The following is a 14,603-nucleotide window of genomic DNA, read 5'->3' on the forward strand; positions in this document are numbered from 1 at the left end:
TCGTTGCTTCGGCGTTGTATAACAAAATAAAATTCATGCGTTTTACAGTTCATTGACGCTAACGAAACACTGAAAATACAAGTGAATCCTTAATTTTACTGGGCACCATGCGATTACCGGTACAAAAATGCGAAAGATCGTCGCATTTTGCGCTGTACATTGCACATGGTTCACGGGATATCAAGCGAACTCGCAATAGCTTTCAGCTGCAGGGCATTGTGTGCACCGCACAATTATGTTCAAACCTGGACTTTTTTCAGGCCTCTTCTTTACGACTGCCTTAGTCATTTTATTAACTGAGACAATAGAAAATGTATCATATTCGTGTCGTGGGTCATGTCATGTCATGTCATCAGTCGCAAGATCAAGACCAAGGTAGTTCCTCTGACCAATCAAATGTAGACATTCAAATGAGCCAATCAGAGCGCAAAGCGCGAGAAAATGCTTGCAAGTCGCGATTGATTTTGCCTTTGATTTGCTGAAATATCTGCTCGATATTTTTGGATCCAGTCATTACACGTAAAAACGTATGATTTCCTTCAGTAAATGCCCTTTGGTGATCGCATTTACTCAACAGAGCTGTTTCCCTGCGGTTACGACTACGATTCCTTACACAACTATATTTTGTACGATCCTGAATCCCAATCCACCCGGAAAACTTTGCTATTGTATCACTGTTTTTGGTTTGTATTTTTAGGGGCTGGGGTTTGAGGAGTTTGGATGACATTCCAATGGGAACATTTGTATGCACGTACGCCGGACAGATTCTTAACGAGGATATGGCTAACAAGGTATGACTGTGATTTTCCTGCGATCACGTGCGCCCGATTTTCCGGTAAATTCTAGCTGAGCGATTTGTGGAAGAGATTTATTTATCAATAACAACTCAAGCGCACTTGGTAATATCCTAGATATCCTGAACAGATATAGAAGATGACTTAACTGATTAGAGTGTAATGTAAGGTGCAGAGTGTAATGTGAAGATGACTTTCCCATTACCGGTTCGAATGCCCTGAGCTACATCAAACTCGTGGTGGAAGCTAAGCCATAATCCTGATTAGGCCTCAGTTGTTCAAACGATGGATAGCGCTATCCACAGGATAAATCACTATCCAGCGGATAAACAGTAGCAGTGGATAGTGATTTATCCGGCGGATAGCGCTATCTATCCTTTGAACAACTGGGGCCAGGACATCTTGACTCTCGACACTTGCGTCCAGAAATGACCCTAATTAGATGCACGCCCAATTTTGACATCCAACCCGAAGTGTCCCTTTAAGTATAAGGGCCTGGCCAAACGGGAAATATTTGTTTGGTGACCAACTATTTTACCGTTTGGCCACCTTGTTTGGTGCTGTTTGGTCGTGTTTGATAAAATTTGAAGGCCATCAAGCATTCGATCAAACAACTTAAAACATTTTTTTGTTCTCGTGTTTGATGGGCGAAATTTTGTTCGTTTGGCCAGCTGTATCTCACATGTTTCACGCGTGCATGCGTACCACGCTTGCTCAGCCGCTTGTATCCACGTGTTTTTTACGTATTTGTGACCCATAGTTCTTTGACTGTGGAGTTTGATCTGAGTTACTCAAGACCAAACATGTTTTAACCGTTTGGCCACTCACTTCAGCATCAGTATGTTTGGTCAACAAACAGTGTTTGGTGTTGTTTAAACGCCAAGCATATCTCGTTTGTCCAGGCCTCAAGCCTTTGCTATTTCCAACAATAAAGTAAGGGTAAAGGTTAGCGTTATTTTTAGCTTAGGTAAATGTAGCTGCTTATCCTTACTTAGGAACAGCATTTGGGGGTCACTTTGCGAAGTTATTTGCCTGTATTCTGAGACATTAGTGATGCTGAAGACCAAGGGAACATTTTGTGACACTTGAAATCTACGGCAATGGAGTTTTAAAATTAAATATGGCACTGCTTTTCAAACTAATTATGAAATCATCGATAATTAGCAATTTTTCATGACTGTCGCAAGGAATTTTGTCCGCGATTGTAGAAAATCCGAGCGCTTGTAACAGGCGTGGAACCTTTGGCTTTGAGATCACAAGCTGAAAGAATCCACCACTGAAAAATAGACCAATTTCGATATATTAAAATTCATGAGTTTATTCCCCAGAGCCTCGAGATGATACCTTTTGTTTACGACTGAATTTTAATATATCGAAAGTGGGCTATTGCAGAGTTAACAGTGTCCCCAATTAGCGCTCCAGCGCTTGAACGACTAGACACTTAAATAAAGTTCCTTTCCTTTCGTTTCCCTTCGTGGGATTTGAATTTTTTGTTGCTGTGGTTCACGGCAATCCTCACATGTTAAGCTATAATACCTGTTCATCCTTTTTCTACTTTTTCTACTTGCAGGAAGGAAGAGATTTTGGGGATGAGTATTTGGCTGAGCTTGATCATATTGGTTGGTATAAACGTACCTTGCCTCCTTCTTACCTAGAAAAGAGAAATTCGGGTGAATAGATATATTTTCCAGTAGGAAGGAAACTATGACTTTGCCATTTCTATTTCTGGTGTTCTGTCGATGAGCTGCAGAAAGTTAGGCCGTTTGACTATTGTAGGTTCAGATGACATTCAATTCATTTTAAGAAGTATCAGCTAGTTGCACCTGCGACATCGTTCCCTGCTTGGGGAGCAGGAATGGCGCAGTGGTGAGAGCAGTCGCCTCCCTTCAGTATGGCCCTGGTTCGATTCCTAGTCTCGGCGTCATATGTTGGTTGAGTTTGTTTGTTCTCTTCTCCGCTCCAAGAGGTTTTTTTTCGGGTTCTTCGGTTTTCTCCTATCCTCAAAAATCAATGTTTGATGTGGTTTGATATATAAGTTCAGTGTCCTCAGTTAGTGTCCCAGCGCTAGAAGACATGACTTGAGGTGTCACTACCAGACACCTGGTACTGACTTGAGGTGTCACTACCGGACACCTCAAAGTCTTCTTCCTTGTTTACGAGTTGGAGCGAGCGTCGTAAACTTCCTTTGCTTATCCCTGAAGCACAAGCTAGTTTCACTGGTAGGAAGTAAGTCACAGGAATTGGAATTAGGAGAGAGTGAAATGAATAAGTGCATACCACTATCGTCATAAACCGGATTTTGCATGGACTCTGGAAAACAGATTTCATCTTTCATAGCTTATTATACTATTGTCTTAAAAGATGACCGCATTCCGACTGAATCCCGTGTCGTTTAAACTCGTCAGGTTATATAATGTCCTTTTCCGTAAATTTCTTAATATAACCAATCTAGAATATAACTATCACCGATGTCTATTGATGGTTTGCTTCTGACGTCACAGCGGCCATGTTGTTGTACAAAACAATGCAGTAAAACGTCTCTTGGGAATTTGACTCTATTATTACGCAGAACTTAAGGGGCCATTTTCTATTGTTTGTACACCAACAAGGCCGTCTCATTACGTGGATGCAAACCAAGAATAGACCATTCTCACGAATATGCACGACCTAGAACCTTTTAAGAAAGAGTCACACTGTCGCTGTCGCCATGTTGCTACGGCTTAGCGATCAGATTGCTAGGCTACTATGGCATGTCGCTACGTCGTTACAGGACATTCAGCGAATTCGTTGTAGCAAGTGTAATCGCTAAGTCGCTATCACGTACTTTACAAAATGGCGTCGTTTGAAGAAGCTCTTAGTAATAGTTTGCGAATGTATCCCGTCCTTTATGACATGTCTTTAAAGGATTATATAAACGAAAAAGTGAATGCCGACGTATATATGAGAAAAAATTGCGAAAGAAATGCGAGTGAGTGGCTACAATGGTTTAGGTTTACTCGCATTTTCTACGAGTAAAAATTTTGCTATAATATATTCCTATATGTAGATTGAAGAAGAAACGAATTGTATTATTCCTTCCTTTCGCAAGTGAACGCCAAAAGTTTACCGGAAAAAGACTGGTGCGACCTTGAAATATGATTCAAATTTTGATCGCTCTTCCAGATCGACAGGGGGACATTGTGGCTTTCTTTATTTATTTCTTGGTCTCTTTGTCACCAAGTCGTTGGGCTGCAACGACCAGGCGACAGCTATAGTGTATTTATAGCTTTACACGTTTACACTTAAACGTCTAGACCAGTCCTTTGCACTATGGACATACCAATATCAGTGTTGAAACCACCGTGTTCTGTTTTTGTTACAGAGGTTGTAGAGAAAGCAAAAGAGGGCTACGAGTCGAACGTTTCGGATCTGGAGGAAGATGACAGTGTGATTTACCGAACCTTAGGCGGAGATTCTACGTCTACTGCCACTGCTTCCGAAAATAGTGATGAAAGGTAAACTGGTGTCGATATTCGAGACACGAGAAAGTTTAACGCCCGGTTAGCGCTCATGAATTTCGATAGTTTCTTTTCTTGAAATAAACCTTCTTGGCGTGACCTGAAAGAAAGCGAGCTTGTAAGAAATTTTGCGCGCTGCTGTACTGCGAATAAGCCTCTTCAGAAATGTTGGATCAAACGGGAAAACTTGCTAAGATGGCTGAGCTCTCAAACCGACTCGTTTGTACAAAAGCAGATAACGGGAAAAGATGACGATAATACTGTTGATGGCGAGGGCGATGATGGTATGGTAAGTCGCGACCAGAATATTTCTGTTAAATAATCACTCGCTGTCACATTGTTGTGATTTCCACAGTTCTCTGTCCGAAGATGAATTATCCGAAGCAGAGTCTCTTCTAAGTGATGGCAGTATCAGCTCGGGGAAAAAATCAGGGCAAGGAGATGGGAATAACACTGACCATAAACCATCAAGGCGCAAGAAAAGAAAGGTTTGAAAGGATTTATTTTCTTGTATTTGTTATATAGCATACCGATGGAAGCAATCCCAGTATTTGTGGTTTTATGTTACCTCTGTGCATTGTGGTCGTGCAGAGTACCGCAAAAATATGTGCTAAAATCTGTGCCGCACGCGCACGCGCAGTTTCCTCTTGTAACCAATGATTATTGTTGCTTTGAGGGGGTTACTAGATCAGCATATACGTCATCCTCTCATTCGAGTCTGCGCGCAAGAATTCTTCGTGAGCACCTGAGTAGGGACAGGTTTTTCACATTTTCCAACATTTGCAACACTCTGAGGAATGTCGAAGACTTTGTTCTGAGAGCTGCCTGTCCATTTTAGATACGGCACCTAATCGTTTCCAGTTGTTGCTCAAAGAGGCTGCTGATATCCGCTGGGAAAATCCCACTCTAAATAGGCAGCTAAAATATGCGGAGCTAACTGTATCTTTTTAGATACATTGATGTTTTAATCTTAGGTTTCTGTAGGTTTTTGTGTTGTTGTTGTTGTAATTTCCTGCCATTAAGCACTTTAGTTTGTTTTTCTTTCGATACATTGTTTGCTCTCGCATTATTCGATTGTTTGCACTTAGTATTGTTGCAACGTTTAACGGTAATTTAAAATTCTAACGGCAATGTATAAACGTAAGTTCAAATTGTAACATTTACATAAATTCAAATTCGCTCTGTAACGAATACTTGCAACTGAAGATGATCGATTGAAATATGTCTCAAAGAAATGCCTTATATCGTTGTCATGGTAAACGGTATTTTGGAGAAAAATATGATGTAAGAATTTCGTCTTGATATGATTACTCTAACTATATCTATGAACAGAATATGTTTAATTTGCGTGAAAAAAAAAAAGAAATTATTTCGAGCCTCCCCTTAAATAGGCTCGATTTCCAGCCGCTTTGTGAGTGCGGTTAACATCCTCCTCCCAACGAACGTCTGGATCACTGGTCCGCGTCGTTTGTCCGTGACGTGGCACTCGTCGCAGTCCCAATTGTGTTTTGTATTCAGCCAATAGACCACTTGCCAAGAGGACACAAACAAAGCAAACTGAATGAACATATTTATTCATTTCTTTTGTTTGTGTCCAGTAAGCCTCACTATCAAGCTGAATTTTAATATATCAGAAATGGTCTGTTGTATTTTGTACTTGGCAGGCATGCGACTTTCTGGTTGGTGGAAAATACAATACACCTTATTCCAAAATGACCGCCATTTTAGTAATCATTTGTTTCCATGTAAATTGTCCCTTATGGCATCGTTCAAAGTTAAATATTCTTTTGAATTTTACTTTTGAAAGCGAGGTCATAAGGGCCAATTTGCATGGAAACAAAAGAATACTAAAATGGCGGCCATTTGGAATAAGGTGTATTGGCTGGATCAGTAATCAAGCCGTGGTGTGCGCGGAGGAACGCGGGCGCACAAAACGGCTGGTCAATCGAACCTACCCCTTAAAGCGAATCAAATAAAATGTTGGTGTTTGATAACCCGGAAAAAAGACCTCGTAAAGTAAAATACAGAACAGAACCATATGTGGCGTTGAGTCGAACCCTAGTGCTTTCAAAGCAGCGCTAAACCTGATCCCTAAATTGAGATGAAATGGAAACAAAGTAATGTTCTCTTTCGAGACACTTTTTATTATCGTAATAGACCGATTCCTCTCAGGGCCTCTTTACACGAGCCCGGGTTGCTTTTTAACCTGGGTTGAATCACCGCGAAGGGTAACCCTTTTGCAGTCAAATGTTTATAAGCGTTTACATGAAAACAGTAGTCAAACCGGGTCAGCCCCCCTTGCCGGGTAACCCTTCTCAAGACTCGGGTTGACCCGGCTAGAAGGGTTCAATTTCTTCATGTAAATACTGGCGTATCTGACCCGGGATTGTTTGAACATCACTGTTTTTTGCGGTTCAGCGTTCTCGCCCATGCGCAGCCTGTACCAAAATGGCTGATAACGTTAACACAAATTGATGATTGTTATGATTGCATGGTTTGTCCGCCATTTTCCTCGCTGACAAGTAGTCACCAGCCCTTTCAACCCAGCGAAAGGGAACTGACCCGGGTCAGCCGAGAATGACCCAAACCTCACCCAGCCGGGGCTCATGTAAACGTAATATTTGACGCTGAACTGACCCGGGTCGGTGTCCAACCCGGGCTCGTGTAAAGAGGCCCTCATTCCGTGTGTTACCCAGTTCAAATCCCATTAATTTGGGAATAAAACGGTTTGTTCCAAGTATTTCCATATCATTTAAATGTGCATGCTGCATTATCGTGCAAATACCGCACACAAAGAACCTTATCCCCTAGAGATTCGAATTGGGCACAACATTGAGTTAGCCGAATCGGTCTATTTTTCACCTTTTTGTGCAAAATGAAATAATGTTTAATCACTCTGCAAAGAAACGACAACAAAATAGATTTCAAGTGAGCAACGATGACACGCAACAGAGATATATGGGGGTCATGGTTTGGCTTCAACACGTGGCCAGAGTTGTCGTCGATCTGAACTACAAGAATGCATATCAGTGCAGAATTTAATGGCAAAATAGCAGCTGCAAAGCAACCATAAAATGGTGAAGTTTTAAATTACTTATTTAAAGCACTGAAAGTGCTTGATAGAGTAAACGGCATTGTTTTCAGTGTAGGAGCATGTGAAGTTAGTACGTATGTTGATATGTTCTCCTTTCAATTTTTCCTGTAGAGATCAAGCAAGAAAAGTGAAAAGAGAGCTGGGTAACAAGATTTTTTTTTCTTACAAGAGTGAACAAGCATAGAATTTTCCAGCTTTTCTCATATCGAGCGCAAATTAAATATTTTCTTGGTTTGCAGATCTAATGGTCGATTAAATTTGTTTCAGGGTGGTGCAGGGAGAGGACTCGCTTATGGTTGAGGGTGAATCAAAGGAAAAATGGCAAGTCTGATCTTCTTATTTATTCATTTATTTATTTATTTATTTATTTATTTATTTGTTTTATTTTATTTATTAATTATTATTTATCTTGCCTCATCCAGAATACACAAATAAAAAGAAAACCAAAAATTATAAGAAACCAAAAACAGAACATCAGGGAAATCTAATAAAAGCTACAACGCTGGAGAACATTGTTGAGACACTTGTTACTTTTTTCTCCATATTTAATTTTTCAAATAATTAAAACTCTCAGCGATCTTTTGAGCTCTTTTCAATCGAGTAACAAACGAAATTTTGCCCAAGCTCCGGCCTTTCATCTGTTCTCTCGGTAATTGGCCAAAATTAAATCTATTGACATTTTAAATTGTTGAAATAAATGGGTCTTTTACCTTTTTTTTTTCTGTAAGGTGTTACATTGCTTTGAAACGTAACCACGACGACCAAAATGAGGCGGCTGCGTTTTTGAAAAAGATGGCAAACGTGGACAGTGTCGTCAAAATCACGGAACTAAATAGCGCAGAAGAAGCCAAGCGAGAAATAGGTAAAGAGTTGAGTGATCTATACCTTTTGTCAACGGTTTGTTCCAACGAATACCAACAGCCTTTGATGTTTAATAGCTCAGAATAGATGCGTGTTCTCATATAATTATTGTGCAACAATCCACCGCTGCCTTGTCTGCAAATCTTGTTACGCTGGCCAAACATTTCAAATTCATCCGTTGTGGGTCTCTTTAAAGGGCCTTCCTTTGCATCTTTTTAAATGATTCAAAGATACGCGCAAAAGTGAAGTAACACGGTTATTGACAGACGTCATGGGCACACGGATGGCGACGTAGGCGTGGATGCCGGACTTGCGATCCGGAGCTCCCGGGCTTATGTCGCACAGTGTCTATTACCCGTAGTTGTTCATGGCAGTTTCTCGTTCATCCCGGCTTAGTTACTTTAATAAGAATTGTTATATAGCTGATTTTTCCCCCAACAGCGCGCGCTTTCATTGGTTACTTCGAGGTCACATGACTCTAACAATAAAACTGTTTCCCGCCAAAAGTCTCTGGGCGGCAACATTGCAAAATCTATGACGTCAGAGGGTAACAGTGCACTGTCACCCGCGAATGTTGAACGACGACCGCCGTTGCTGTTGCCGTTGCACGTTTTTCTTTTTGTGCTATATAACAAATCACTTAATGACTAGTCCCTCGGGAAACAAAATTAACTGTTTCCCTCGGAACCAGTCATTAAGTGTTGCACCTAGTAGTTTAATGGCCTGTCTTCTACGAGTTTCCTCTATACTATTGTGTCAAAATCGCTAGCGTACGGTGTACAGTAATTGGGGACACCTAACTACAGTTAATTAACTAATTAATAAAAAATGTAAGATATATGTACATGTTTAAGTATTGAGAAATATATATAGCCGACACTTGTTAGTTTTTACAAAAGAAACAGTCTTTACAAGTATTATCCAGCAGGGTTGTAAAGTTAACCGTTGTGATACGCTTTTTAAAATGTCCAATGGGGCAGACGATCGAATACATTTGTTGGGTTTGGACCAAATGACAGGACCTAAATAAGTCAGGCTATGTTTGTCATAAGCAACAGTCCGAAATCTGGGTATGACGAAATCAGAATTTCTAAGCTGATATTGAGAATTGGTGACAATAAATAAGTCCGAAATGTAAGAGGCGCCAGACCATTTTTATTACTTTGTACATGATTGCAATGGCTTGCAGTCGTCGCGTATGAAGTATTAGGCTGATTTAGCGACAGAACGGGAACGTCAGTGGCGACGGCGCGCGCAGAAAAAAAACACCAATGAGAATTCTGAATAGAGTAGACTCCACTGTTTTCTTCTCTATTCTAAATTCTCATTGGTAGTTTTGCTGCGCGCGACGTCGCCACTGACGTTCCCGTTCTGTTGATAAATCAGCCTGTTGGTAGTTTCGCTCTTTGCAGGAGTTCCTCATACGTCGATTTATTGTCGCAATAAACAGCGCAAAGTGGTCGTTCTTGAATTCGTTCCAGTTTTCTGGCATCAGAAGAACGACAGAAATGCCAGACAGTCTGACAATATGTAAGATAAGGTGGAGCATCCGAACTAGTAATTGGAAGGTCGTAGGTTCGACCCCTGCAAAGGAGCACTCGGATTTTTTCCGAGTATCCCCGAGTCACCACTGACGAGTCTCCTATAGCTCAGGGGTTAAGCATCCGAACTAGTAATCGGAAGGTCGTAGGTTCGACCCCTGCAAAGGAGCACTCGGATTTTTTCCGAGTATCCCCGAGTCACCACTGACGAGTCTCCTATAGCTCAGGGGTAAAGCATCCGAACTAGTAATCGGAAGTTCGTAGGTTCGACCCCTGCAAAGGAGCACTCGGATTTTTTCCGAGTATCCCCGAGTCACCACTGACGAGTCTCCTATAGCTCAGGGGTAAAGCATCCGAACTAGTAATCGGAAGGTCGTAGGTTCGACTCCTGCAAAGGAGCACTCGGATTTTCTCCGAGTATCCCCGAGTCACCACTGACAAGTCTCCTATAGCTCAGGGGTAAAGCATCCGAACTAGTAATCGGAAGGTCGTAGGTTCGACCCCTGCAAAGGAGCACTCGGGTTTTTTCGAAGTATCCCTGAGTCACCATCGAAAACGTGTTATCACTTTCTTAAAGTCTCAAGCTTATCAACAAGTTCTCTGGCAATAGGGGTGACTGTTAATCAAATCCAGTCAAATCGCATGACATTAATTAAAGCAGTGCAAATGCAGTGAAATCAAACGTTGGTTGTTGTCGAGGGGGGTGGGGTGGGGGAGGACTGGGTACCCGAAGAGAAACCTTTCTGAGAGGAGTAGAGTAGGGAGTGCTCTCTCTCTCTCTCTCTCTCCACTGTACCAACCCCACTCCCCTGGTGTCCATTCCACTGTCTTTTGCGATTCTTAATTCTATTGGGGTTATTTTGATTTTGCATTTTATTTGCAAGAGTTTGTATGGTTTCTTTGCCCTCTGTAGTCCTTCCCCGTTGCATTTGCACATGCAGTAAAGTTGAATTTCATACATCGATTCACAACTTATATCCAAAACGAAATCATTGTATTAATGTTTACAGTTTCGATAGTGTTAATGCCTGAAAAGCTGAAAAAAGGTATACAGGATTTTGTTTTGGGTATGTGTTACGAACCTATGATTTAATCCTCGATTGCTCTAACCTGGTGAGTTTCTTTAACAGTAAAATTGATTTGTGTTTCTTGTTCGTAAGACGAAGAGGAGAAGAACGTCAGCCAGAGCAGTGAATTTGATTTTGACGAAATGGACGAGTCATTCTGGCGAAACATGCAAGTTAATGCTATGCAGAGCGGATCTGGAAACAATGCTACAAGAAAAGCTGAGGAAGGAAGTGAAATTGGCAAACAGAGCATAGATAACAATACCGAGGAAGACGACAAAAATATCATTGACTTAACAAGCGAACCCGAGGCAGAAACCAGTGAAGGAGAAGTAGGAAGGAGACAGCCAGCGTCAAAAGCGAAGGAAACATCGCTGATGAAAATAAACGCTGAATCTGACACGTCACATGAACTTTTTCAACCAAATGAAATTCCAAGAAAACCTGTAAAAAAGGAAGTAAATCTAAACTCTGACTCCGCTCCGTCGCTTCTCTCCGCAGACGATCTTTCGAAACTCGCTGCTCAAAATCCAACTGTATCGGACGAACCTCCAGTTTTAACGAAAATGAGTTCTTCATCGCGGGTTTCAAACTCTCTTGAGGACATGATTTCTCGGCTGAAGACGCGTGTTCTTACCTCGCAACCTTCTTCGTCAGGCTCTGGTTTAGACGAGGCTGACCGACCAGGCCAAGTGGACTTTGAGCAATCGGTTGGCGACGTCCGAGACAACGGTTCCATTGATCAATCTTCTGTGAACGTGGAAAATACGTTGGGATTGTCGGTGGAACCCATATCCGATCCGTCTTCCCCCGACACGGAAAATATAGAGTCTTTTCCTCCTTCTCCATCGAGTTTGCGCTCCGACGTTTCGAAGACCGAGTCGCTCGACAGGAAGTCGGAGGTTTCTACCGGAAGCTCAAGACGAAGCACTGGGGTGTCTTCAAAGCCGCCGGCAAAAAAGTTTAAAAGTAAGAGAACAAACATAGTTTGATGCTACGCTGGTTTGAAGAAATTTGAATGCAGCTTAAAAGGTTACAATTTTATTGCTATTCAAATTCAACTCTATTACTTTTTAAGCTCACACACTCGGCGGCCATGATGTCGATTGCTTTTGCATGTACCTCTAACTAGACGCTAGCAAAGTTACGCTAGTTTTTGTAAGCAATCGTAGAAAAGCCAAATGAAAGTAGTTACAAACGTACTTTCTACACTGACGTTCAAAGCGTTCTATGTGGTCAGCTTTTTGGTTTGATTCACCATGGGTCCTTTGCTTTGCACCATTGTGCGCAACTCTTCAGGCTACATGGAAATCGCGTTTAAGAAAAAAAGACAGAATTACGACCAGTCAATCGCGTGACGCTTGACGTGTATGGTGTATGGTGTGACGTGCAACGCGACTCGTGCGCATGGGTATTAGGTTTAAGGCGCTGGTAGACTGTAAAATGAGACAAGTTGAACGAAAAGTGGAACTTAATTCTACTTTCGGCAACGGCTCTTGCAACCTGTCCCGCCGCAATGTCGCCAAAACATTGCGAGACAAGTTGCACGAAACATTTCACAGTGTAACAGTGCTTTTAACTTTGTTTTTACCTAAGGCCCGGTTCAAACGTCGTGCTATCGTCGTCCCAATTGAGTCGACGTTAGCGCGACGTTTGAATTAACTGACGCGCCAAGTTCGACGACCTTATCGAGCCAACGTCGCGCTAGCACATTTGGCGCGACATTGATTCAAACGCCGTGCTAATCTTGTGCCAAACTGAATGCATGCATTTGTCATCCGTCATCTTTTATTTTGCGGGATCGGAGGGTTGTGGTCCAGATCTACCGCATTTAAAATTTGAATTTGGGGCGACGTTTGAATCGGCTCTCGAGCTATGGTCGCGCTGAAGTCGAACTCAGTTTAATTGAGTTCGGTGCGACGTTTGAACCGGGCCTAACTTCGTTCTTACACCGTAGCCCAACGAACCTGGCAGTTTTACGGGCGGTTTTTATTCCAAACTTAATGTATCCAACACTTAACTTTGTGACGCTATTCTCTTCGTTTCAGCGTGCAAACCCAAGATTCATTACTCCCGTTCTCACCCCAAGCCTTTCTCGACCAGCCCTTCAATAAAAGCCCCACCCAACACACCGTCGCCTTCACGCCCTCTTCTATCGCGCCAGTCCTCAGCCAGTGGCAAGAGAATGAGTACGAGATTGATGTTTGGAGAAGAGCACTGCTATGTTATCGACGCTAATGCATATGGGAACTGTGGTCGATATTTGAATGTTAGTACCTTTTAATCACTAACTGTATCATGCTGTACTGAATGGGGGACGATCTTAACTACCGAACCGTTACTATGGACGCTTTCGAATCGTCATTTCTCGAGTCCCTTTAACTCTATAGGTATAATTTTTTTTGAAAAGGATGTTTTATTTAACATTTTTCTGTGTGGTTCGACTCTCAATCATATTTGGTAACTCGTGTGACCAAAACAGAAAATGCCTAAAATCTCAGCGAGTTAACTACTTTCTTCATAAATTTTGAAAATGCAACAGTATAAGAACATTCTAACACAAAATATGTAGCATACATCTATTAAAAAATACTTCTCAGAAAAAATATGACGTCACTTACTGAATGCATAAATGACGGCCCAACAATTATTCTTTTGTCTTTGTGCTAATTAGACCAAATAGCCTCGTTCTAAAGTAACATTTCTTTTGTATTTTGACCGTTGGGTCCAAGAAGACCCCAGGCCACATTGGTGGATGGCGAGTGCACTCATCACCACGCCTACCCTGTTCCCCCTGAGCGTTCGCATGGGTTATTCCTAGATGGTCACCCATCCAGAAACTAACCCAGCCCAACAGGCTTTAATATTGATCACCATTCGTCTGGCGTTGGACAGAGTACTGAAAATCGATAAAAAGCCGCTATATGAGGGATAGGCCCGGGGACAGCTATTCTTAGAGTTATTTTCATAGAGTTATGTCGTAGAGTTAGAGTTAAGTTTCCAAAATCCTGAATTCACGATTTTGGACTGCCAAAATCCTGAATTCAAGATTTTGGAATTCAAGATTTTGGACTCCAAAATCTTGAATTCAGGATTTTGGCAGTCCAAAATCTTGAATTCAGCATTTTGGCAGTCGTTAACTCTAACTCTAAGTCATAACTCTACTGAAATAACTCTATTGGTGGTTAACCTCGATAGGCCCAGGGCTAATTTAAATTTGTCTCAAGTGTCCCTGTGATTGAAAAAAAAATCAGCTCCTTTTTTGCTTCAGATTTTGAAAGAGTGTTTGCTTAACACCTGACTGGCAAAAATTTGAGCTTTGACTTTTATCCAAAGGCTGCTTACTTTAGTCGTCAGTTTGGATTTCACGGTTCGCATTATTCACGTTCAAAACTGACCGTTTGGACCTCAGAGGGTGGGATCCAAGGGAAAAGTGACGTCAGTTACTCACTAGCTTAAAATTTCAGCGTGTGAAGGCAGCTTATTATATATGCAAAACACGAGTTTAAAAGTCTGAAAGCTCATAACTCCCGTGCTGCATACTAATTCTGCGGTGTACACACGCATTGCATTGATGTACTTTTCTCCTCGATCCAGCTCTTTCAAGAACTTGAAGTTAGTAATGGCGGACCATTAAATAGGAAAATTCCAGTTAAAAATAAACTGGTGTCTTTTTTAAATCAAGGCTTAAAACTTAATGTTTATTTAACATTGTTTTGAAATCCAAGAAATTGATTTTTTTGGTAACA

The 14,603-nt window shown here is 41.6% G+C and overlaps 1 protein-coding gene across 5 annotated transcripts in view; it reads left to right on the forward strand.

Annotated features, from left to right (window-relative positions):
• Window positions 1–14,603, forward strand: part of LOC138059775 (histone-lysine N-methyltransferase SETDB1-like) — a 77,828-nt gene that overhangs the window by 58,664 nt on the left and 4,561 nt on the right. For all 5 annotated transcript variants that reach the window (XM_068905388.1, XM_068905390.1, XM_068905391.1 and 2 more), the window contains 9 exons: window positions 698–791; window positions 2,365–2,413; window positions 4,156–4,288; window positions 4,647–4,779; window positions 7,497–7,528; window positions 7,653–7,706; window positions 8,114–8,247; window positions 10,948–11,823; window positions 12,903–13,123. In XM_068905388.1, coding sequence (XP_068761489.1) covers window positions 698–791; window positions 2,365–2,413; window positions 4,156–4,288; window positions 4,647–4,779; window positions 7,497–7,528; window positions 7,653–7,706; window positions 8,114–8,247; window positions 10,948–11,823; window positions 12,903–13,123 — 1,726 coding nt within the window. The remainder of the gene's footprint in view (window positions 1–697; window positions 792–2,364; window positions 2,414–4,155; window positions 4,289–4,646; window positions 4,780–7,496; window positions 7,529–7,652; window positions 7,707–8,113; window positions 8,248–10,947; window positions 11,824–12,902; window positions 13,124–14,603) is intronic.

Source organism: Montipora capricornis, chromosome 8 (assembly GCF_036669925.1).
Source record: "Montipora capricornis isolate CH-2021 chromosome 8, ASM3666992v2, whole genome shotgun sequence".
Lineage (NCBI taxonomy): Eukaryota > Metazoa > Cnidaria > Anthozoa > Scleractinia > Acroporidae > Montipora > Montipora capricornis.